The following is a 22,800-nucleotide window of genomic DNA, read 5'->3' as shown; positions in this document are numbered from 1 at the left end:
AGACAAGCTACTGAACAACGAACACTGCCTGGGCGTCGGGGTCGGGCACGCGTGATGGCTCGGCCGGGGGCCTCGGTGCCGCCCTTAGGCCCGGGAACGCCAGGTCGCCCGCCCACTCGGGCTTCTCGTTGCGCGTCTGGAATCCGAGCCTGCAGTCGGAAAAGTGCACCTTTGGCAGGTCCTCAAAGTAAGCGTCGAACCGGCGGTGCAGCGCGTGCTGGAGCGCGACCTCGCCCGCGTGGCCGGGGAAGAGGGCGGCGTAGGGCCTGCGGCACGTGTCCCCGACGCACGTCTTGAGGACGAGGGTGAGCGCGTCGAGGCGGTGGAGCGTGCGCTGCACTGTGCGGGGGAGCACGGTGCGGCCGGTCTCACCCACCGCGTCGAAGCGGGCGAACGACCCGACGGCGTTCAGCGGCGCGAGCAGGTTGCGCACCTGGTACGGGTCGTCGACGAGGTCGTACAGCTCGCGCTCGCCCGTGCACCACACGCTGTAGCTCCACGTCACGGGGCGGCCGTCGACCTCGTCGTGCACACGCAGGGTGCGGTACGTGTTGTTGACCTTTGGCCCGGTCGCGTAGATGCCCTCCTCGCCCCCGAGGACCCAGTACTCTGTGATAGAGTGGCGCGCGTCGCCGTGCGCGCTGCCAGGGACGGTCGCGTTCTGCACGGCTGGTGGCAGGGTAGCGGCCGCCAGCTCAGCGGCCTCGGCCTCGGCCCCATCGTGCAGGTTAATCTTGATGCCGTCATTCTCGTGGTCGGTCTTGGCGCCGGCGAGCTCGAGGATCGTGCGCGACAGATCGACAATACCGTAGCTGCTCAGCGTGTCGATAAACCCGCGCTTGACCTTGGGCCCGCGGATGACGAGGGGCACGTGGATGTCCTCCTCGAAGCCGAGCGTCTTGCCCGGCTGCCGGCGGTGCGAGCCGATCGCGAACCCGTTGTCCGCCGTGTAGATGATGTACGTGTTGTCGAGCTTGCCCGCCTTCTCGACCTTTTGGACCACGCGCTCGACGAGCTCGTCGACCGCCTGCAGCGCGCGCAGGCGCCCGCGGTAGAACTCGTCGAGGTACGCCTCCTGCGTGGCGTTGAGCTTGGGCAGCTGGCGCACCCACGACACGCCGTGCGGCTCGTCCGGGTTCCAGCTCTCGTGCCGCGGTGCCTGTTCACTCGCAAACAGGTTGGCGTGACGCGGCGCGCTCGCGGGGATGTTGAACCCTGGCGCGAAGGTGGCGTTGGACGAGAGCCGCTTCGAGTCGATCCACGAGTGTGGCGCGATGGGCGCGATGGTCAGGAAGAAGGGACGGTCGAACTCGAGCGCACGCTTGAGGTAGTCGATCGACTTGCGCGCGAGGATGTCGGTGCTGTACTGGTTCTTGTAGACCTTGACCGGGCCGTCTGTAGGTGGGCGAAGGGGGGCGTGACGGGTAAGGACGAGGAAGCGAGCACGTCAGCCTGGCTTGGCACCACGTCCCCCCCGCGCCGCCACCACACTCACTGTCGCGAGAGAAGCCTGGGTTCCAGTAGTCGTACGTGTACGGGTCGACGAGGAAGTCGGACGACGTCTGCGGTCAGGAAGCTGTTCGGGTGAAGGGCGACTCACAAAGCCCGACACGGGCAGCGACTGACAGTTGGACGCCGTGTGGTCATTCCTGCGCGCGTCAGTTGCCACCTCGCGCCGTGCCGCGCCGCGCCACTCACATCAACTTGCCCACGTAGAACGTGTCGTACCCCGCGCGTTGAAGCCAGTCGGGCAGCGTCTTGCCGACATAGCCGTAGTTGTTGAAGACCTCCCACCCGCCCCACGGCTTGGTCACATACGTGATGTTGTGGTTGTGCGCGTACTGCGTGCGGAGCAGCGACACGCGCGACGGGCAGCACACTGACACCGGCGCAAAGAAGTTTTCATAGTACGTGCCCTCTTGGACGAGGTGCTTGGCGGTACGCGGGAGCAGGTGCGGCACACTGGGGTGGAGCGTGCCCTTGTCCTGGTCGTCGGTGACTGTGAGGTGTGAGCGAGCTCATTCGGATGGCAGCGGCAGTGATTCGGAGCGCTCGCTCGCACGACCAAGCCGCAGGCGCGCGGACCCCGCTCCGCCCCGCACGGGCGAATTGCGGCTCTGGTTGCGCCGCCTGCGCCGCGCCGCGCCGCGCCGAACAACTCACGGATCAGGATGATGTTGGGCCGTGTGCTCGCGACGTAGTCGTCGTCAAAGTTGAGCCAGACGATGACGAGGCCGACGACTGCGAGGAGGCCCGCGACCGCAATCTTCATGGTGCCGGTGGGTGTGGGTCGGCGATGTAGGATAACAAGCGAATGTCATCGCGTCGAGATTGTTGGTGCTGCTGCTGCCTGGTGCTTGCTGGCCGCTGGCCGGTTGCTTGCTTGCTTGCTGGCTGACTGCATCACAACTTCGGCACTGTCCGTGTCGGCAGCAGTGGGCAGTGGAGAGTGACGTGATGGTGCCGAATCACGCCATTCGAGCGTCATCAAAACAACAACCACCCACTGTCCATCAACCCGCCAAGGTAACGCCAAATACGAATCACTGCAAGCTCACCGGGATATGGTTACAAGCAACGGCTGCTGCATGCAGTGGTCCATGCAGCATCGCCCCGAGCGAGCCGAGGCGAATGATTTCTGGTCGTAGCGTCGTAGCGAGCGACGACTTGCGCCGGCGGCGGCCAGGCGGCCAGGAATGTGTAGCCACGAGGCACGGCGCGGTGGCGGCGGCACCGGCGGCGGGAGCGGGTGGTCGGCCGGCGGCGTGGGAGGGTTTCACCACGGTTGGCGCCGATGGCGACGCCGAAGACGCTTAACTGATACAGGGAACTAACAGACATTTTTGCAAAGTCCTTCTCACCCGCCTCGCGTCTTTTATTGCCTTTGCATTCCGGCTCGTTGGGTTATACTCACCGCGATAAGCACAGACGACCGCGAGGCTCACTCGAAACTGACTACGACGGCCAGACGACGAGGTCACACGCTGCCAAACTTTTTTCCTTCTTTGAACCACCTGTCCCCAGCAGTTGTTTGGAGAGCGGCGGCGACACGTACAAAATACGTATCCCTTGAGCGATACTCCCCAGAACGTCTTTCCTCCCACCTCGTACATCAATGGCAAGGTCTCAGTCGCCGAGCGAGCGCACGGCGCTCATCTCGCGGCCCGGGTCCCCGGAGAGGGAGTACGCCACGGGACTCCGCAAGACTCTCATTGTCTGGACGACCATGGTGTCCTTCTTCCTCACGTCCCTGGATATGACGAGTGAGTAGGTGGGTAGGCACCCAAGCTGACAGTCTAGTCGTCGCGACGTGCGTGCCTACCATCTCGTCGGAGCTCAACTCGTTTGACCGCGAGCCGTGGATCGGCACGGCGTACCTCTGGTCCTCGGTCACCTTCACGCCACTGTACGGCCGGCTTGCCGACATTCTCGGTCGGCGCGTCTCGTACCTCCAGGCGCTTCTCCTCTTCACCATCGGCACCTTCTTCTGCGGGTTCGCGCCCAGCTTCAACTTCCTCATCCTCGCCCGCTTCATCGCGGGTATGGGTGGCGGCGGCGTCGGCACCGTGTCCAACATCATCATGGTCGAGTCGTTCTCAAAGGCCGACATGGGCTTCTACCAAGGTGTGAGCTTTGCTACGTTTGGTGCGGGCCTTGGGCTCGGCGGGCCTGTCGGTGGCTGGCTCACACAGCACTTTGGCTGGCGTGCGGCATTCTATGGTGAGTGAGAGTTGGTACGGCGTGGCCTAGCCTGTTGAGGAAAGTGTAGATAAGGCTTCTCACACACCCCAGCCCAGGTCCCTATCTCCGCCGCCCTCCTCGTCATTGCGCCGCTCTGCGTCGAGCAGAAGGAGAAGGCCTCGTACTCGATCGAAAAGCTCAAGGAGATCGACTTTGGCGGATCGTTCACACTGCTGGTGTCGATTGGAGCCTTCCTCCTCCTGCTCGAGCGCTCGGCGGCGGACATCAACTTGTGGCAGGACGCAACCGCCATCACTGCAGCCTCGGTTGCATTCGCCGCGTTCGTCGCGTTCATCGTCATCGAGCTCAAGTTTGCGCGCAAGCCCATCCTCCCGTTGTCGTTCCTCACCCGCCGCGTCCAGCTCTGCGTCGGTATGATCGCCGGCACGATCGCCGTGGTCAACTTCAACATGATGTACCACCTCCCAATGGTCTTCGAGGTCGTCTTCAAGCAGAGCCTGTCCGAGGCCGGCGCGCACCTCATCCCCAACTCGATCGCCATGACGGTCGTCGCGCCCCTCGTCGGCCTGTACGTCAAGAAGTCGAAGCGGTACCAGAAGGCCATGCTGCTGTTTGCTCTGGGCCCGATTGTCGCCATGCTGCTGCTCATCGACCTCAAGCCGGGTGCGTCGTGGGCGCACCAGTGGCTGAGCGTGCTGCCGATGGGTGCGGGTTTCAACGGCATTCTCACCCTCAACCTTAGTAGGTCGCCGCGTCTGACCATGCTCACACTCAGTCGCCAACCTCAACACGATCGATGAGTCGGAAATCGCCATCGCAACAGGATACATCTCGCTGTGGCGCTCCGTCGGCCAGGTGTTCGGTGTAGGCCTATCGGGCGCCGTGTTCCAGAACTCGCTCGCCGTCTACCTGTCGGAGCGGTTCACGTCCGAGAAGCTGCTCGCCAAGCTGCGGCGCTCGACGCACGAGATCCCGCTGCTGAGCGAGAAGAAGCAGGCGCTCGCGCGCGAGGCGTACCAGTTTGCGCTGCGCAACACGTTCATCCTGGGGCTTGTCGGCGCCGTGTTTGTCCTGCTCACGACGCTTGCCATTCCTGACAGGCCGCTGGCCGACGCCGACGCTGACGCCAAGGTTGCCGAGGCCGAGGCCGAGGCATATGCCGAGACGGAGGAGGTGTAGGGTGGGCGGTGTAGCTGAGTGAGTGGGTGTGCGGTGCGGGTGTAGCTGGGTGAGTTCCGTGTTCTGGTTTTCTTGTTGGTTAGACCTGCTCTAGACTCTTGGGTATGCACGGGTATCGGATCGCCGGGAGTGGGGGGTGTGGCGCCGAGGAGAGCGACAGGTCAATCCGCCAGTCAGCGACGCATGCTCGCTGAGCGAGCGTCCTCGGCGCTGGCCGAGATGGCGCGCAAGTAGCCGATGGTATTCCAGATTCTGCACGGGGGGCGTGGTGGGCGTGGCGTGCGCGGGGGCTGTGGTGGTGACGGCGGGGTGCAGTGCTGGGCGTCGCAGGTGGCCGACAGCGGCGCGCACACAGCTTGCCCCTCCGCACAGCCAGCTATTCCAGATTTCGGCGCGCAGGGTGTGATAAGATGCGGGGTTGCGCGGGGTTGCGTGATGGCGTGGTGTGGTGCTGGTGCTCGGGATGGGATGCAGGACTGCTGGCGGGGGTGGGAGGAGTGTGGCGCCGGATGGCGTGACGACGCGCGATGATGTGCCACTCCGCGTTCCAAGCGACGGTGACACAGTCAGGCGAGCACAGTCACGTCGGCTGCGCTGTGCTCGACAGGCATATATCCAGGCCACTGTGGCTCGAACGCATACCTACACCACCACCATGTCCCCCGTCGCCGTCCCCGTAGCGCCAGAGGCAGCCGCCCCCGCCAAGCCGGCCGCCACGCCCACCCCCGCCAGCTCCGCCCCGCTCCTGGCCTACGCGCACTTCGACAGCACGCCGGCCCTCGGCACCGAGTTCCCGGCGTCGACCCACACCTCGGCGCCACCCCTCTCGATCCGGGACGTGCTCGCGTCCCCCGCCCTCACAGCGGCGCTGGCCACGCTCGTGGCGGAGCGCGGCGTCGTCTTCTTCCGGCGCGCCGTCATCTCCGCCGCAGAGCAGACGGCGCTGATCGACGCGCTGGGCGCTTACGGCGTGCGCGCGCCAGGCGCAGGGCTGCACATCCACCCCTGCACCCTCGAGTCTGGGCGGGACGGGGACCACATCTCGCGGGTCTCGAATCAGTTCGTGTACAACGAGAAGCTTAAGACCAGCCTCAACAGCACGCTGCTCACCCGCGAGGCGGGCAAGGAGCGCTGGCACACCGACGTGAGCTTCGAGCCTGTGCCCGCGAGCTACGCGTGCCTCCAGATCCGCGAGCTCCCCCCGACCGGCGGCGACACGCTCTGGGCGAGCGCGTACGAGGCGTACGATCGGCTCTCGCCGCCCGTGCAGAGGCTGCTCGAGGGGCTGAGCGCCGTGCATGAGGGCACGCTGTTCCTCGACGTGAATAGGGAGAATGGCGGCGGCACGACGTTCCGCACGCAGCGCGGCCACCCCGCCAACTCGAACCAGGACCTGCGCGCCGTCCACCCCGTTATCCGGACCCACCCAGTCACGGGGTGGAAGGGGCTGTTCGTGAACAAGATGTTCACGCGCCGCATCGTCGAGGTCACGAAGGAGGAGAGCGACGTGCTCCTCGCCTACCTCTTCGAGCACGTGCACGGCAACCACGACCTGCAGGTGCGCTTCCGGTGGGAGGAGGACAGCCTGGCGATTTGGGACAACCGCGCGACGCTGCGTGAGTGGCGTGATACGGCTAGATCCGTCGGCTGGTCCCGAAGTGCTGACGCCACACAGACGCCGCGACGCTCGACGTGCCGGGCGCGACAAACCGCGAGGGCACGCGCGCCGTCAGCGTCGGCGACGTGCCGATCTTCGACCCGGCCAGCCGCTCGCGCCGCGAGGCGCTGGGCTTGTAGGAGGCGAGGGCGAGGAGATGCATTCTGGGGGTTTCGGATGGTCGTGTCGTGATTGTGAGGCGCGCCTGATTTCAGGACGGGTGGGGGAGGAGTGGGGGAGGCGAAGTTGCCGTTTCGCGAGCCGCTCGCCCTGTCGGATGACGAGCGGACGCCGAGGCAGCGTTCGGCGGGTGCGTGCGTGCTCGCGGCGATTGACAGCCTCGGTATTCCAGATCAGTGTCGGGAGATGGCACCATCGCCGGCTCGGGACAGCGGATGTGCGCAATCGCCGTTGTCATGCTGCTCAGGCGAAAGGATGGCTGCTGCGCACACGCCACAACTTCGGGAGGTGCTACATCGACTGTACGGTGTCTACTTGGGCGGAGGGGAATGCCGCGGTCAGGACGATGTGGTACTTGTTGTTGAGGCGAGTTGGCGCCTGGAGCGTCAGCTTCCAGAGATCAACGACGAAGCTGCCCACTCTGTGTGATGGTGGCGCGGTGGCAACCGGCTGTGGCATAAGCTACGCTGGTCTACAACAAGAGATTCGTAGCTCACCGCATAGGACCTGAAAGAAGGCGCATAGTGGTGCTGCGCCCCTCGCCATGATGCCTGAGCCATGTGGCGAGGAAGCGGGGATGGAAAACCGTCGTCGCCGTGAGAGTGAGAGTGACCTGGGAGAGGAGTAAGCTTAGGAGCTCCGTAGGTGGGAAGCTTACAGATCCTCTTGAGCGTAAACGGGCTGAAGGACCGGGTAACCAACCTGGTTGGGTTAGCTGAGGCCGGAGCTTTGGCGTGGACCCAGCTCACCATCCACCCCAGTCATACGTATCATCGGCCTGGAACGTAAGCGTATTGGTCCATAACTGGCTAGCTCACCATCACACCCCTCGAATGGGCGCCACACGACCCGCGCAACAACCTGCACGATCTCAACGCTCTCCACCACCCCGCGGTGGCCCCACCACCCCGCGATCTCGTCGGGGCTGGAGCCGGGCGGCACGTCGAGGTCCGTCACGACGACTGCCGGCGTCTCTGCGCGCTCGGGCCACTCGCTTGTCGGCGGGAGCGCGACGCCGCGGGGTGTCATCACTGCACCAGCCGGCGCTCGTGCCACACTCGACGCGCGCGTCGATGACCCGCGCACACCCGTTCCCCTCCCCCGCCGCTCATTCTCGCTCTTGAGCCGCGCGACAATCTCCTCCATCGCGTGCCTGCGCGGCTTATCCCCCTCCACGAGGACTGGTGGCGGGCGCGTCGTGCTCGTCGACCACGGGCGCGGGGCCGGCGTCATGGGGACGGTCCGGGCCCGCTTGGGCGTCTTGTCGCCTGGGCGACGGAGGAGCCGGGGTGCGTTTTGAAGTGGCGGGCGAGTGGTGGGTGTCGGTGGCGGAGGCGCGGGCGACGAGCCATGCGTTGTCGGGAACTTCTCCGCCCTCGGGGGCTCATACACTGCGGGGAGCATGCCAGCGCTGGGAGGGACATACGCCACCTGTAACAACCCAGTGTTTGGAGACACGGCGTCATCCTCTCGCCTCGCTGCTTGCTCGCGAGAGGACGGCCCCGGCGGACCCCACCCATCGTCGCTGCCCGCTGGTGCGGAACCACCGTCGTTGCCGCCTACGCTTGTGTGAACAAATGTGCACCTACTCCCCCGCTTGCACCCACCCGGGGCGAGATAGAACCGGCACGCCGCGCTGAAGTGCTTCCACGGCTCCTTGCGGTGTGTGCTGGACGCGCGCAATCGCTCGTCGGGTGTACGCACATCGCGCGCTACGAGGCCGGCGACGCTTTCCCGGGATATGGTTGGTTGCTCGGTGGCTCGCTGCGAGCCCGTCCACCCGTCGTCACTCCCATCCAGTGCTTTACGCCGCGAGGAAGCAGGCTCGACCATGTGTCGGAACCTGCACGCCGGCCCGGCCCGGCACTCGCCGCGCGCATAGTCCGGGCAGAGGCGGTACCCCGGCCTGTGGTTGTACTGAGGGAAGATAGGGCTCGGCGAGCCACCTGGCGACCCACCGTGGCCGCCACGCCGACCGAGGGGTGTAAAGTTGCTGCCCTCGCCCGCACCCCTTTCCCGACCGCGGAGGGACCAGGAGTGTGTGTTACGCTTTGGGTTCTTGGCCTGCGGGGAAGACGGTTGCGCGCTCTTCCTCGCAAGCTTCGGCGTCGCCGGGGCGCGCTGAGGAGGGTGGTCGGGCCGTTGCGATTCGTCGGGAGGAGGTGTGCGTGGCAGATTCGGGCTGTCAGCTGGTGTCGCGGATGTTTGGTGTGTATCTGCCGAACCCTCGTCAGGCTGAATCGTTAGCTGGCCATATGTCCGACATCTCAGCGCACCCGATGATGGCGGAGCGAGCTGGCCCCCGAGCGGTCGACACCTTCCTCTCCCTGTTGAGGCTGATTATCAGCTCGAGGTCTCCAGTTGAACCTGAGCTCACAGAAATGGCAGGCGCTGCCACAGCCTCGGCATGCGCTTCCTGGTCATGGGTGACCTGGCGTCAGCTGGCGTAGAAGCCCGGGCAGCTCACCGGGCGTAGCGGCGCATGACTCAGCGCCGCCCCGCCTGTCTCCGAGCTCTTGAGCGACTGCTTGTGAGCTGGTGGCTTCCCGAAAAAGGCAGCTCACCGAGCCCTCCAGAGGCGCCGCCGTGTCTCCTCGTACTGCCTTCCCCGGCCCTTGGACGAGCTGGGGTGAGCTCTCGTTCTGCATGAAAAGCTCACAAGGTCGCCGGCCGGCGCGCTGGCATCTTCCCCGGATCTCGCGTTGTACAGCTGCGGTGTCAGCTGGTACGCGCACAAGATCCTTAGCTCACGCCATCATTCGTCTCTCGATACTCCTTCCTCAGGGCGTCGAGGAGCTGGTGTCAGCTCTGCGTCTACTACGGACTAGCTCACGCTGTCGAGCTCTGTAAAATCACCGCGTTGCGGCATGGTGAGATAGGTAGAACGTCAAGAAGGGTGACGGCGCGAATGTCAGCCGGGGGGATAAGTACTGCCCCCTCCCCCAATCTCCATTCTCCATCCCTGCATTCTCTCGCTACTGCGGCACAACCTTGGCCTCCCACTGCTTGCTCAGATCCAGCCCGGTCGCCTTCTTCATCTCCGCCACCCACGCGCGGATGCGGGGCAGCTCGTCGTTGTCCCACAGCTCGGCGTTGACAACCGCCGCATTCACCTGCGAGCAGAGCACCCAGCCGAACACGATCGAGTCGGCGTGCGTCGGGCGCGCGCCGAGGAGGAACGGCCCGCCGGCCGGCGCGTCGGCGAGGTAGTTCTCCAGCGTGCGGAGCTTGGCCCTTCCCCGCTTCCCGAGGGCCGCGACTTCCTCCCTCTTGCCGAGGCGCGCAATCTGCCCCTCGAGCAAGGCTTCATCACCGCCGTACTTGACTCGCAGGAAGTACTCTGCGCTCTCGGCGTCCTGGTACCGGTAGAAGAGGGGGCGGAAGAGCTCGCGGATCTCGATCGAGAGCTCGTCGTCGACCCAGCGCTTGAGGAAGCGCACGAACGGCTTGGTGCCACTGGGAAAGAGGACCTCGGGCCCGTGCGTCTTGTCGAGCTGCGCTGTTAGCGGGGAACAGCCCCGGCACTCACCCACTCGGCGATCGCCCACGAGTCGGTCACGTACTCGCCCGGCGCGTGCTCGAGCGTCGGGACGGTCACGTCGTCGAGGCCGGTCTTGCGCGCGAGGTCGCCGCGGACGGTCGCGAAGGTGAGCGGGTCGCGGGTGTAGGGGATGCCGAGGATGCTGCGGGCGTGAGCGAGCGAGCGGGGGCGACGGGGGGGCAGGATCGAGGGCTGGGGGGGGGGCGAGCTACCGCCGCAAGTGGGCACCCCCGCACACTCGCGCTGCGCACTCGTGTCACTCACGCCAGATCACTCTTCGTCCGGTTGACAAACATCGAGTGGCTGGGCCACTCTGGCGCGTCGCCGCGCAGCACGATCTCGCTCAGGACGTAGGGCGTGGCTGTGGTCGTCGACATTGTGCGTGCGGTGACGAGTTGGCGGAGGACAGGTAGGCGGATAGCTGCTCGCATTGGCGTGCACGTAAGTACGTACTTGGAGAGAGCAACCGCGACGCACCCCACCGACGCGCTTTACCCCACTGCCGCCGCCTGGCCGATCGGTGACAGCCGCCCGCGCCTGACCAAGCCTCCACTCTGGGGACCCCATGCTCCGGCCGAGTTGCCGCCGCGGCGCCGTCCACGCCGAGGCTAATGGTGACTGTACCCTCCGCACACCTCCGCCGCACGCCCCGCACGTTTCCCGACCTATGCATGCAATGTGTGTTGTACCATAATGACTGTAGACATGACCCCTCACTCTCCACTCGCCGGCTTTGGCTTCGCCGCACTACACCGTGTCCTCCATCATCAGCTTCGGCATGATGTTCATGCCGATCAGCTCCTGGATCAGCAGCTTGGCCGCGTACGGCATCGTGATCTTGACGACCGCCTTGGAGCTCGCGCAGCCCTTGCACCAGCCAGAGTAGGCCAGCATGCCGCACTTCTCGCACACCTGCGCGTCGAACGCGTCCGACGAGATCATGAGACGCTCGAGGAGCAGCTGCGTCGCGCCGTATCCAATAAGACTGAGGCCATTAGCAGAGCCCGTCGACCACCTCCTCCACGTACCAGTCACGCTCCATCTCTCCCAGACGCAGACCACCGTCCTTGGAACGACCCTCGGTCGGCTGGCGGGTGAGGTTGGCCTTGGGACCCGTCGGACGCGCGTGCATCTTGTCCATGACCATGTGCTTGAGCTTCTGGTAGTAGATCGGGCCGAAGTAGACGTAGGCTTCGAGCGGTTCGCCAGTGATACCGCTCTGCAGCATGTCCTTGCCGCCGTACGAAAAGCCGTTGTCAATGAGGATCTTGGACATGTCGACGACCTTGGAGCCGCCAAACGCCGTGCCGTACTGGAGCTTGCCAGAGACGACACCCGCCTTGCCCGAGAGCAGCTCGATCATCTTGCCGACGGTCCTGAGCGAGTCAGCGCTGGTGGGACAGGGACGGATACACCTCTCGGCGCAACTCACATTCGAGAGGGGAAACCGTGCGGGTTCATGATAATGTCAGGGCAGATACCCTGGTCATTAAACGGCATGTCCTGCTGGGGGACAATCAAACCACAGACACCCTTCTGTCCGTGGCGGGACGAGAACTTATCACCAAGTTCTGGACGACGCGTCTGGCGCGTAAGGATCTTGATCAACTGGCCCTCCTCATTGTCCGTGACCATGACCTTGTCAATGTTGGTCGGCTCTGGCAGCTTGTGGACCACCGGCGAAGCCTTGAAGCCGGCGACGGTGCCGCGCGTGTCCAGTGGTGTCTCGCGCGACGCGAGGACATCGCCCTGTGCGACGACGGAACCCGGCGCAACTAGACCGTCCTGGTCCAGCCACGAGTGCGAGTCGGGGCGCTGGTCGGGAGGCAGCATGGCGAGGCGCTCCGCAGTACCGTTGTTGAAGTGCTTGAGCTGGATGGTCTGCTTCTTCAACACGTGGCAACGACCGAAACCGCGGTCTGCCGACGCGCGGTTGACAATCAGAGCGTCCTCGATATCGTAGCCTGAGTAAGACATGACAGCGACCGTGGCGTTCTGGCCGGCAGGAAGGCGGTCGTATCCAACCAGCTCGATGGTCTTGGTCTTGACCATGGGCTGCTGCGGGTACGTCATGAGGTACAGTAGGGTGTCGATACGGTTGAGCTGGTTGTAGGCGATGGCACCAATGGCCTGTTTACCCATTGCACACTGGTAGGTGTTACGGGGCGACTGGTTGTGGTGCGGGTAGGGGATAAGGCCAGCAACGGCACCGAGGATGGTGAACGGCTCAATCTCGAGATGTGTCGTGTCCTCGGTGATCTCGTTCTCGTAGCACGCAATGAACGAGTCATTCTCCTCGTTCACATCGAGGTACTCGACGAGACCAGAGCGCAGGAAGTGGTCAAACGTGACCTTGCCAGACTTGAGCAGCGCCATGTGCTCCGACGTGACCTTTGACTGGCCGTTCTCGACAATGATCATCGGGCGACAGATACGGCCACCGTCCGAAGCGATGTAGATGACCTTGTGGTGGTGGTTGATGTAGATGGAGACAAACTCGGAGGTTCGGCCGGACCTGCGGAGCTTGCGGAAAGCCTGGACAAACTTCTTGGGCTGGCTGGTGGCTCCGATGAGCGAACCGTTGACCTGGACGAGGTGCACGCCGGGACGGTACAGCTCGTTACCGGTGAGGAGAGAAATGTCCTCAGCACCGAGCATAAACGAGAGGCGGATGAGCGGCTCCTCGGGCACGTCGGTGGTAATGTGGGTCATGAGGGCAAGGTTCTTGACCAAACCACAAGCCTCTCCTTCTGGCGTGTCGGACGGGCAGAGCATTCCCCACTGCGAGGGCTGGAGGGCACGAGGACCCGAGACCTTTCGAGTCTTTTCGAACTGCGAGGTGATACGCGTCATCATGCCGAGCGCGGCGATGAACGACAGGCGCGAGAGGACGTGGGTGACACCGGCACGCTCGACGTGGAAACGCTTGAGCGACCAGTTGCCCGTCGAGATGGAGCGGTTGAAGGCATCGGTGATGCTCTGCTGGCCGGGCAGCAATGTGAAGAGCTTGCTGGCGTCGAACGCCGTGCGGTTCTTCTTCTCCAAGATCTTGTCCATCTTCTTCTTGAGGTCGCTGTTGAACGTCTTGAACGAGTCCTCAAACAAGAGCGAAAGCAGCTGGCCGGCCAACTCGAGACGCTTGTTACCGACATAGTCACGGTCGTCGACCATTTTGGGGTCGATCATGGCCGCGAGAACACGGCGCGCCATAGTCGCAAGGTAGATCGACTTTGGCCTAAAGTTCATGTCTCGGACGGGAACGTGACCGAGCACCATGGCCGCGAGCGCCTGCATGGCAATGTCGACAGGCGTGAGCTTCTGCGGCAAGCTGCGGTCCTCCTTCTCCTGGCCTGGCGAAACACGCGCACCGATCCACTCGAGGGCCTGGCGGCGAGTGTAGATGCGGAGTCTGTGGGGTTAGCTTCATCCAGCAGCATCTAACCCACCTGGCAGCCTCCTCGAGCGACACGCCAAACGCCTCCTGGTACCGCTCATCCGAGCCACACGTCAACTGGAGAATCTCCTTGTCCGACGTAATGCCCATGGCCTTGAGCGCAATCACGATTGGGATATACTCCTTGAACGAGTTGTGCTTGAGGTACAGCCGCTTGTTCTTTGTCGTGACATAGGTCTTGACGACACGGTCGTGGGTCGACGACGTAACCTCTGCCGTCACCACGTCCTTCTTGGGATCCGTCATGACGATGATACGGTTCTTGCTCAGCTGCTCCTGGACGAGAATGACCTTCTCAGTGCCACGAACAACAAAGTATCCGCCGGGGTCGAGAGGGCACTCGCCCATGCGTGCCAGGTCTGCGTCGTTCCTCCCCGCCAAGTGGCAGAGGTCAGAGCGCAGCATGATGGGCAGAGAACCGATCGGAATGTTGCTCTGCCGCCTGATCTTGTCCTCATGCGTGTACTCGATGTCGACGTAGATGCCACCACAGTACGTTCCGTCCGTGAGACGGCACTCCATCGGTGTGATGCGCGACTGCTGTGTGCCCATCTCCTTTCGCACTGGCTTTCCGATACGAATGTCGGTGTAGCGAATGTAGTATCGTGGGTTGACATCCGAGATGATGAGCGAGTTGGCGTGGAGGATGGCCTTGATGTCGGTGTGGACAAAGTAGTTGAACGAGTCGAGGTGCTGCTTGACAAGACCCTTGACCTTGAGGAAGGCGGGGAGGAGCTCCCATTTGTCCTTGTCTGTCAGCTCTTGTCCCATCACCCGCAAACCTACCTCTACAGACTTGACGCCGCGCGCGTACCAGTCTGCGCGTTTGGCGCCTTCGTGCGTCGTCTTCATGAGCTTGGCCCACTCCTCTTCTCCTTCCTGCAAGTTGGACACGGCGTGAGGGAGCGTCTTTGCTGGTCCCAGGGGCTGCCTGCCTGGGGCTGGGCGGGATCCCGAGGCGGCCGACGGCGCCGCACGGCCAGGGGGAGGCCGCGCCGAGGCCATGGCAGGTCGAGGGGCCTTGATGGGGCCGCCGGTGCGCGAGCCTGAGGCGGTAGCCGTTGCTGAAGGGCGCCTTGGGGCCGCTGCACGCGGCTGTGTGCCTCCAGCTGGAGCCGGACGCGACATTTTTGAGGGATGGTTGAATGAAGCTGTTGATTGTTGGCTGCTTCGGTCTCGATGATGCGCACTCGAAGAATCTTTGAAAGCAGACATTTGGGTGGCGGAGAGAGCGGGAGTAAATCCACGTGGGTTTTCCGGGTATCTTTGTAATTCGAATCTATCCTAATAGTTTATTAGAAAACGCGAATCTAATTGAAGTTGATCGATTGTGAGGAATGCCCCCTACACTTTGTGTTGCGGTGCACTCTGCCGCGGCCTTCCCTTTGCGACGTCACGAGCGCGTGGAGGCGGCGGAGGCGGAGAACCACTCTGTGTGTGTCCTGAAACGACCCGCGGCTCAACCACCCACCTGCAACACCTCGTCACTGTCGCCTGCTGGTCGCCGTCGCCGTCGCGCCGCGATCCCCGTTTGCACTGCCCCCCATCACTCATCAACCGCCGATTCCTGTGCAACCAACGCGTCAGCCAGCCAGCCCATCCCAGCCAGAGCCCCGCCGCCCCACCGCGCCGCACCGCCAAGCAATACTACACGTCGTCGTCTAGGCCGGTTATCCGATTCGCACTACCGTCCTCGTTCCCCGCCATCACCGGTCGCCTCGCCTCGCCCCAACTACGCCCATCTCCATCACTCACACATTCCTCCACATTGACAGTGGACAATAGGCCAAAGCGCCACGGATTGACCGCAACGACCTCTTGCGTTCCACCTTCCTTCTCTCTCTTGCACTTCGACTGTACTCGATACACAGACACCACATCCCACCATGGACACAACAGCGCGCCAGGCATTCCAGATGCCCAACAATGTCTATGTCCTTCAGCAGCCTTGGTCGCTCGTAAAGGAGCTCGGACAGGGCGCTTACGGGTGAGTAGGCAAGAGATGCCTTTTGACTTGCACACTGGCTGATATGCCTTCCTCGCGACATTCCATGCCCGCGCTACCGCTCGCCCACGTTCCTCCAACAGCTGTGTCTCGTCTGCTCGCCATGCCCAGACTGGCGAGACGTGCGCCGTCAAGAAGGTCACCAACGTCTTCACGAAGAAGGTGGGTTAACATGGCGACCACGAGGCTAACCCTCCAGATCCTCACCAAGCGATGCCTGCGTGAGCTCCGCCTCCTCCACCACTTCCGCGGCCACAAGAACATCACCTGCCTCTACGACATGGACATTGTGTTTGACCCGCCCGGATCCAACACGTTCAACGAGGTCTACCTGTACGAGGAGCTCATGGAGGCCGACCTGCACGCCATCATCCGCTCTGGCCAGCCCCTGTCCGACGCACACTTCCAAAGCTTCATGTACCAGACCTTCTGTGGCCTCAAGTACATCCACTCGGCCAACGTTCTCCACCGCGACCTCAAGCCCGGAAACCTGCTTGTCAATGCCGACTGCGAGCTCAAGATCTGCGACTTTGGCCTCGCACGTGGATTCCAGCCTGGCGCCGTCCAGACCGAGCAGGGCCAGGCGGGCTTCATGACCGAGTGTGAGTGGGCGCGCTCAAGATAGGTGCTGATGACAGACGTCGCGACTCGCTGGTACCGTGCTCCCGAGATCATGCTCAGCTTCGCCAACTACGTGGGTTGCTGACGACTTTTTGTTCTGACCCACCCAGACCGCGAGCATCGACATGTGGTCGGCAGGCTGCATCCTCGCCGAGCTCCTCGGAGGCAAGCCCATCTTCAAGGGCGAAGACTACGTTGACCAGCTCAACCGCATCCTCAACCTCCTTGGCACGCCTACCGAAGACACTCTGCGCAGAGTCGGCAGCCCCAGGGCACAGGAGTGGGTGTCTCTAGCACGCTATTCACCCTCTAACAACCGCAGCTACATCCGTTCTCTCCCTATCAAGCCCCGTGTGCGTTTCCAGACGCTGTATCCCCGGGCGACGCCCCAGGCGCTCGACCTCCTCGAGAAGCTCCTGTGCTTCGACCCCGCCAAGCGCATCGGATGCCAGGAGGCCCTCGAGCACCCATAGTGAGCTGCCGAGGTCCTGAAAGTGGACTCATAACTGACTCCCAGCCTCGCCGTGTGGCACGACCCCATCGATGAGCCTCTCTGCGAGGCTCCTTTCGACTTCAGCTTTGAGAAGGAGGATACGACGGCCGGCATGCGCGACCTCATCATCGACGAGGTGCGCTCATTCCGCCAGCTGGTGCGTCAGAACGTGGCACCCGCGCCTGCTGGCCAACCTCACGATCTCCCTCCCGCGCCGGCGGCTGTGAGCCAGCCTGGTGCCGGTGTTGGCCCGGCCTTCCACGACGCTCCAAACCACGGAGCCGACCACGAGGAGCACCCCAGCTCTGCGCTCGAGCGTGGTCTGGACCAGGTGCCTCCTTACCAGCGATAAAGGATGAGATGGTCGGGTGCAGTGCACCACAGTAGAGCGCCAGACTCTCGGAACGCTGGGCGGACGTTTGTCTCAAATTATGGTACCAGGTCGCGATGCTACTTGTTTTTCTATTGCCTGTGGTGCATGCTGTGTCTAGTATCTATCTACCTCCGGCGGGACTTGCTCTTCGCGTAGTACTCGAGGAAGCTCGTCTTCTCGACCCAGCCCATGCCGGGAACGCGGCGGACGCGGCCAGTCTCAGCGAGCACGATACCGCATGCCTCGCGCCACACGGCCTTGTCGTCCTTTGCGGCCGCGAGCCCGCCAGGCTGGGACGCGAGGACCTCGGAGGGGAGGAAGGACGGGCTGGAGGGCGCGGCCGAGGGGTGGAGGGTGCGCACTGCCATGGAGCGGGGGAGGGGGAGCGTGGCGGCGAAGGACGCGACGTGCGCCGCCACCGCGGGGATGGGGCACGTCGCGCCGGGCAGCAGCGTGGTCGGGGCAGCGTGGCGCGTGAACTTGATCCACACGATGCCGTCCTTGCCGACCTCCTCGGCGAGCACGCCCTCGCCGAAGCGGAGCACCGCGCGGCCGTTGGACGTCGTCGCCTCGGGGAAGAGGAGCACCGGGCCAGGCGCGGCGCGGCGCGCGTCCGCGAGAGTCTTGAACACCTTGGCAGCGTCGACCTCCCCCAGCGTCGGCGGCAGCGCGCCAGTCCGGCTCAGCAGGGCCAGCGCTGAGACGGCGACGTAGCCCTCGCACCGGGAGCTCGAGGACGGGAGGAGGATCGACGCCGAGCCCGTGCCCGTCGAGCGGCCGAACGTCTCGCCCGAGGACGCGGGGGCGGCGAACACCGGCAGGAGGAAGGTGGGGTTGTGCCTGCTGTCAGCTGTGTGGGCACGATCAAGCTCACCGGAAGGCGTAGAACAGGACGTCGACGTAGCTCGTCCAGTTGGCGATGATGAGGTCGCCCCTGCTCGGCGCGCCAGCGGACTGCGCGACGCCACCGCGCGCGCGCTTGGCCGAAACAGTCTCGGACGGGATCCAGTAGTACCCCAGCAGGCCGAGGGCGAGGCGCGCCGTCAGCGCGGTGAGGAGCGAGGCGAGCGGCCGGCCGACGGCGCCGAGCGGGCCGAGGAGCGTGTCGACCAGCACCAGGTGGATGAGGTACAGCAGGCCGAGGAGGAGGAGGCGGAGCAGGCCGAACGCCAGGGCGAGCGGGTAGAGCGCGAGCGAGAGCGGGCTGGACGGCGGCGACTGGAGCGGGAGGAAGGGCTGGATGCCTGTGGAGGGGTCCTGGGGGGTCAGCTGGGCGACTGTACCACGAGGAAGCTGACTCACCCTCCACTTTGAGAACTTCTCCATTGCGTGGTGGTGAGCTGGACGAGGTCGAGGTGGTGGAGATTGGGAACGAGATGTGGGCTGGAGCTCGAACTCTGGTCGAACGGCGCTTCGAGATCGACGACCCACGCGCCTGCCACGCGACATTGCTCCCGTCTTATCGCCGGCTGCCGCCGATCTCCGTCCGAGTTGTTCAGCCGCCCGTCGAGTCGAACAAAGTCGCGAGGCAGTCGAGTCTGCAACCGCAACAACTCCATCGTCGAGCTCGACAGCGCCGTCACTTGCGAGCCAGAACAAGAACGACGACGACCAAGGACTGCAGTCGCCTCCCCTCCCCCTCTCCCTCTTCTAAACCCCCACCCCACCACCACAATGCCACACACGCTCCTGATCGACAACTACGACTCGTTCACGTGGAACGTGTACGCCGACCTCGCGACGCTGGGCGGCAACCCGCTCGTCGTGCGCAACGACAAGATCACGCTGCCCGAGATCGAGGCAATGTATGCCAAGGGCGAGATCGACCGCGTTGTCATCTCGCCCGGACCGGGCCACCCCCGCACCGACTCGGGCATCTCGCGCGACGTGATCACCTGGGCGACGGGCAAGGTGCCCGTCCTCGGCGTATGCATGGGGCTGGAGTGTATCGTTGACGTTCTGGGCGGAGAGGTGAGTAGCAGCGGGGCCAGACAATGGCGCTCGGTGCTAAGCGCTGGCCGTGACCCCCTTTCGGGAAGCTGTCGCTGACCCCCCGCAGATCGCGTACGCTGGAGAAATCAAGCACGGCAAGACGTCGCTCGTCAAGCACGACGCCCGCGGCATCTTCCACGACCTGCCACCACTGCTCGCGTCGACGCGCTACCACTCGCTCGCGGCCAAGCTGCTCACGCTCCCGCCCATCCTCGCCGTCACCTCGACGACTGAGGAGTCTGGCGTCATCATGGGCGTGCGCCACCGCACCCACACGGTCGAGGCGGTCCAGTACCACCCCGAGTCGTGCATGTCCGAGGGCGGGCAGGGGCTGTTTGCCAACTTCCTCAAGCTCAAGGGCGGCAACTGGGGCGGCGAGAACGCGTGGTGCGGCGTCGAGGCCGCCGCAGAGGGCAGCGAGCCCGCCACGTCCAACGGTACGGCGGCAAAGTCGGCAGGACAGCCCTCGGTCCCGTCCATCCTCAATAAGATCAAGGCCCAGCGCCTGTCCGACGTCGAGGACGCCAAGGCCACGCTCGCGACGACGCCGGCCAACGTCGCAAAGTCGATCAAGCTGCACGCCGCTCCCCCGCTCATCTCGTTTGTCGACCGCTTGAAGTCGACCCCGCACACGGCTGTGCTTGCCGAAGTCAAGCGCGCCTCGCCGTCCAAGGGCGACATTGCACCTGAGACCTCGGCGCCCGAGCAGGCACTGCGGTATGCCGCGGCCGGCGCGAGCGTCATCTCGGTGCTCACCGAGCCAACCTGGTTCAAGGGCACCCTCGGCGACATGCTCGCCGTGCGCCAGGCGGTCGACTCGATGCCGAACCGCCCCGCCATCCTCCGTAAGGACTTTATCCTCGCCCCGTACCAGATCGACGAGGCGCGGTTGAACGGCGCCGACACTGTCCTGCTCATCGTGGCCATGCTGTCCCCCGCCAAGCTCAAGGAGCTGTACGACTACTCGGTCAGCCTCGGCATGGAGCCCTTGGTCGAGGTCAACAACCCGGCCGAGCTTGAGGTCGCCCTCGAGGTCGGATCAAAGGTCATCGGTGTCAACAACCGCAACCTGCACGACTTCAACGTCGACATGAGCACGACGAGCAGGGTCAACGACGCGGTCAAGGGCCGCGACGTCATCCTCATCGCGCTTAGTGGCATCGCCTCGGCTGCCGACGTTGAGAAGTACGTCGCTGAGGGCGTCAAGGCGGTGCTCGTCGGCGAGTCGCTCATGCGTGCGCCTGACGCCGGCGCCTTCCTGCGCGAGCTCATCGGGCTCGAGAAGCCGGCACCCGCACCCGCCCGCAGGCCCCTCGTCAAGATCTGCGGCATCCGCACACCACAGGACGCCCAGGCCGCCATCGACGCCGGCGCCGACCTCCTCGGCGTCATCCTCGTCCCCGGAACAAAACGCCACGTCGAGGTCGCCACGGCCCGCGCCATCGCCGACGTCGTCCGCGCCGCGAGGAGTAAGGCCGAGCGCCCGGCGCCCGCAGCCGACCCCACACCGCTCTGGTTCGGGTTCCACGCCAAGCGGCTGCGCAGCCGGCGCCTGCCGCTCCTCGTCGGCGTGGTGCGCAACCAGCCGCTCGAGGACGTGGCCAACCTCGTCGACGACATTGGCCTCGACGTCGTCCAGCTGCACGGCGACGAGCCCCAGACGTTTGCCCGCCAGCTCCCCGTGCCCGTCATCAAGGCGTTCCGCGTCGAGCCCGACGGCTCGGTGCGCGGCGGCCAGGCGTCTCGCCCGGGTCTCAACGAGTTTGTGCTCCTCGACGCGCCGGCCGCGGGCGGCGGCGCAGGCGGCGGCGAGGGCGTCACCTTTGACTGGTCCGTGGCGAAGCGCATCGTCGACGCCGGCGAGGTCGGCGCGCCGGCCTCGCCGCTTCCCATCCTCCTCGCGGGCGGATTGAAGCCCGACAACGTCGCCACCGCGATCGACACCGTCGGGTCAGTCCTGGCCGTCGACGTGGCCTCGGGCGTCGAGGGCGCCGACGGGTTCAAGGACGCGGCGCTGCTCAAGGCGTTTGTCAAGGCCGTCAAGGGGCAGTAGATCTGGTAGTGACATGCATACATACAGGGGGTGTACAGTGGGAGCCAGGCTACGCTGCCGTCGCCTTGCGCGCCGCCAGGCTGAGGACAGCAGCAAGGGCCGCGTCGCCGTCCGCCGCGGCCGTGGCGTACTTTTCGTCGCCGGCCCGGGCCCAGGCCGCCGAGTGGGGAGTGTGCTTGACAAGGAGCATCAGCAACGCAGCCCTGAGCACGGCGGCGCGCTCGCGGGCCTCGGGCCTGGCCGCGGAGAGGGCGATCACGTCGAGCGCGTAGCCTACGCTCGGGGCGCCGAGCTCGCCCGGGCCCATGCGGCGCAAGCGCTCCCTCCCGGGGTCGGTACGCACGCCGGCCGCGTCCTCAACGGCGTGGGTGAGCACGTGGGCCAGCGCGGCCCAGTGCGCCCCGCCAACGGCGGAGAGGAAGAGGCGCAGCTGCTGCGCCGGGGCGTGGCGCACGAGCTGAAGCAGGCCAGAGCGCAGCGCAGACGGGAGGAAGGCCGCCGGTGCCGCCGCCGCGTCGAAGAGCAAGCCGACGAGGCGGGCCGCGATCTCCCGCCGCTGTATTGTCTCCGGCAGAGGCTGGGCCGTCTTGCGCAGGAACGCGAGCCGCACGATTGCGAGCGGCGCGCTCGCGTCGTCGGCCATCCGGTCCGCGTACGGCTTCTTCAACTGCTGCAGGAAGAGGGTCGGCTTGCCGTCTGTATACGCGGCCGGCGCGGTCCACAGCGAAGTGAGGAAGCCGAGCACGTCCCACGCCCCGGGCTTGAGCCCGCGGCGGCGGGTATCCCCCTCCTCCTCCTCTTCTTCCTCCTCGTCGTCGTCGGATTCCGGCGCGTCCGCCCACAGCATGTCCCACACGCCCTCGTCGACGCACCCGCGCACCGCGCGCTCGACGTCGCGCTCGAGCGGGCTGAGCGCGAGCCGTGTCCGCCCCTTGACTGGGCTCTCGGCGTCCTTGTGCACCCAGAGGAACCAGGGCGGCAGCGAGTCGTGCCCCCGCTTAATGCGCTCGCGCTTCGGCACGATGTGCGGGATCAGCCCGGCCACGTCAGGCGGTGCGTGCAGGCTCTGCAGGTGCTGCAGGATTGCGAGGGGCGACGGCGCGGTGGCCGAGGTCGTGGCCTGCGAGGCGAGGTAGAGCAGGAGCTGGGCATTGTGGCTGTGGCGGGTGTTAGTGGGTGCTTAAGGACGTAGAGGCACCCACGGAGAAGGCAGGTAGTGCGCGTCGAGGAGCGTGCTTATTGTCAGGAGGGCGATGTCGACTGAAGGTTAGCCTACCCTCGACCGCCCAACCCACCAAGCCCGTTCTGTACCGCCGCGTCGATGGTGTTCTGCCACAGCTCGGGCTGGTACCCCGGCCCTTGGGCCTTTTGCGGCGCGTCGGCCCTGCCCTTTGCTCTGCTGTTGGCCATGGCGGTGGTGACGAGGAAATGGCACAATGTCAACAACAATCAGCGCCGCCGTCATGTCCCACCTCCACCGCGCGCCGCGCGTGGTTTGCCACATGCCGGGCTCTCGGAATCATTTCCACGTGGCGACCCTGAGAGACCGA

The 22,800-nt window shown here is 64.9% G+C and overlaps 11 protein-coding genes across 11 annotated transcripts; 4 read left to right on the top strand and 7 right to left on the bottom strand.

Moving 5' to 3' along the window:
• Positions 1-7: 7 nt before the first annotated feature.
• Q8F55_007579 (uncharacterized protein) lies at positions 8-2,272 on the bottom strand (the record flags this gene model as incomplete). The annotated part of the gene is made up of 5 exons (XM_069356002.1): positions 8-1,395; positions 1,496-1,562; positions 1,613-1,649; positions 1,699-1,999; positions 2,164-2,272. The coding sequence occupies 5 exons, from the start codon at positions 2,270-2,272 to the stop codon at positions 8-10; spliced, it is 1,902 nt and encodes a 633-aa protein (XP_069205843.1).
• An 843-nt stretch (positions 2,273-3,115) lies between these two features.
• On the top strand, positions 3,116-4,881 carry Q8F55_007578 (uncharacterized protein; the record flags this gene model as incomplete). Its single annotated transcript, XM_069356001.1, has 4 exons — positions 3,116-3,263; positions 3,301-3,720; positions 3,793-4,443; positions 4,478-4,881. 4 exons carry the CDS (start codon positions 3,116-3,118, stop codon positions 4,879-4,881), a joined length of 1,623 nt encoding a protein of 540 aa, XP_069205842.1.
• Positions 4,882-5,536: 655 nt separating this feature from the next.
• Positions 5,537-6,678, top strand: Q8F55_007577 (uncharacterized protein; the record flags this gene model as incomplete). Its single annotated transcript, XM_069356000.1, has 2 exons — positions 5,537-6,497; positions 6,557-6,678. The coding sequence occupies 2 exons, from the start codon at positions 5,537-5,539 to the stop codon at positions 6,676-6,678; spliced, it is 1,083 nt and encodes a 360-aa protein (XP_069205841.1).
• Positions 6,679-7,009: 331 nt separating this feature from the next.
• On the bottom strand, positions 7,010-7,539 carry Q8F55_007576 (uncharacterized protein; the record flags this gene model as incomplete). Its single annotated transcript, XM_069355999.1, has 5 exons — positions 7,010-7,168; positions 7,216-7,331; positions 7,377-7,420; positions 7,468-7,496; positions 7,537-7,539. The coding sequence occupies 5 exons, from the start codon at positions 7,537-7,539 to the stop codon at positions 7,010-7,012; spliced, it is 351 nt and encodes a 116-aa protein (XP_069205840.1).
• A 1,446-nt stretch (positions 7,540-8,985) lies between these two features.
• Q8F55_007575 (uncharacterized protein) lies at positions 8,986-9,587 on the bottom strand (the record flags this gene model as incomplete). The annotated part of the gene is made up of 7 exons (XM_069355998.1): positions 8,986-9,054; positions 9,096-9,149; positions 9,186-9,242; positions 9,283-9,342; positions 9,378-9,428; positions 9,470-9,514; positions 9,552-9,587. The coding sequence occupies 7 exons, from the start codon at positions 9,585-9,587 to the stop codon at positions 8,986-8,988; spliced, it is 372 nt and encodes a 123-aa protein (XP_069205839.1).
• A 106-nt stretch (positions 9,588-9,693) lies between these two features.
• Positions 9,694-10,636, bottom strand: Q8F55_007574 (uncharacterized protein; the record flags this gene model as incomplete). The annotated part of the gene is made up of 3 exons (XM_069355997.1): positions 9,694-10,212; positions 10,248-10,401; positions 10,524-10,636. 3 exons carry the CDS (start codon positions 10,634-10,636, stop codon positions 9,694-9,696), a joined length of 786 nt encoding a protein of 261 aa, XP_069205838.1.
• Positions 10,637-11,006: 370 nt separating this feature from the next.
• Positions 11,007-14,841, bottom strand: rpc2 (DNA-directed RNA polymerase III complex subunit Rpc2; the record flags this gene model as incomplete). Its single annotated transcript, XM_069355996.1, has 5 exons — positions 11,007-11,244; positions 11,288-11,635; positions 11,692-13,668; positions 13,706-14,460; positions 14,500-14,841. The coding sequence occupies 5 exons, from the start codon at positions 14,839-14,841 to the stop codon at positions 11,007-11,009; spliced, it is 3,660 nt and encodes a 1,219-aa protein (XP_069205837.1).
• A 758-nt stretch (positions 14,842-15,599) lies between these two features.
• tmk2 (mitogen activated protein kinase 2) lies at positions 15,600-17,184 on the top strand (the record flags this gene model as incomplete). Its single annotated transcript, XM_069355995.1, has 7 exons — positions 15,600-15,700; positions 15,802-15,880; positions 15,918-16,320; positions 16,357-16,412; positions 16,450-16,619; positions 16,662-16,811; positions 16,857-17,184. 7 exons carry the CDS (start codon positions 15,600-15,602, stop codon positions 17,182-17,184), a joined length of 1,287 nt encoding a protein of 428 aa, XP_069205836.1.
• Positions 17,185-17,330: 146 nt separating this feature from the next.
• Q8F55_007571 (uncharacterized protein) lies at positions 17,331-18,531 on the bottom strand (the record flags this gene model as incomplete). Its single annotated transcript, XM_069355994.1, has 3 exons — positions 17,331-18,045; positions 18,080-18,462; positions 18,508-18,531. The coding sequence occupies 3 exons, from the start codon at positions 18,529-18,531 to the stop codon at positions 17,331-17,333; spliced, it is 1,122 nt and encodes a 373-aa protein (XP_069205835.1).
• A 348-nt stretch (positions 18,532-18,879) lies between these two features.
• TRP3 (anthranilate synthase / indole-3-glycerol phosphate synthase) lies at positions 18,880-21,250 on the top strand (the record flags this gene model as incomplete). Its single annotated transcript, XM_069355993.1, has 2 exons — positions 18,880-19,176; positions 19,265-21,250. 2 exons carry the CDS (start codon positions 18,880-18,882, stop codon positions 21,248-21,250), a joined length of 2,283 nt encoding a protein of 760 aa, XP_069205834.1.
• Positions 21,251-21,299: 49 nt separating this feature from the next.
• Q8F55_007569 (uncharacterized protein) lies at positions 21,300-22,660 on the bottom strand (the record flags this gene model as incomplete). The annotated part of the gene is made up of 3 exons (XM_069355992.1): positions 21,300-22,407; positions 22,453-22,510; positions 22,546-22,660. 3 exons carry the CDS (start codon positions 22,658-22,660, stop codon positions 21,300-21,302), a joined length of 1,281 nt encoding a protein of 426 aa, XP_069205833.1.
• Positions 22,661-22,800: the final 140 nt, after the last annotated feature.

Source organism: Vanrija albida (assembly GCF_041260175.1).
Source record: "Vanrija albida strain AlHP1 chromosome Unknown contig_6, whole genome shotgun sequence".
Taxonomy (NCBI): Eukaryota; Fungi; Basidiomycota; class Tremellomycetes; order Trichosporonales; family Trichosporonaceae; genus Vanrija; species Vanrija albida.
This window is presented reverse-complemented; position numbering and strand designations above follow the sequence as displayed.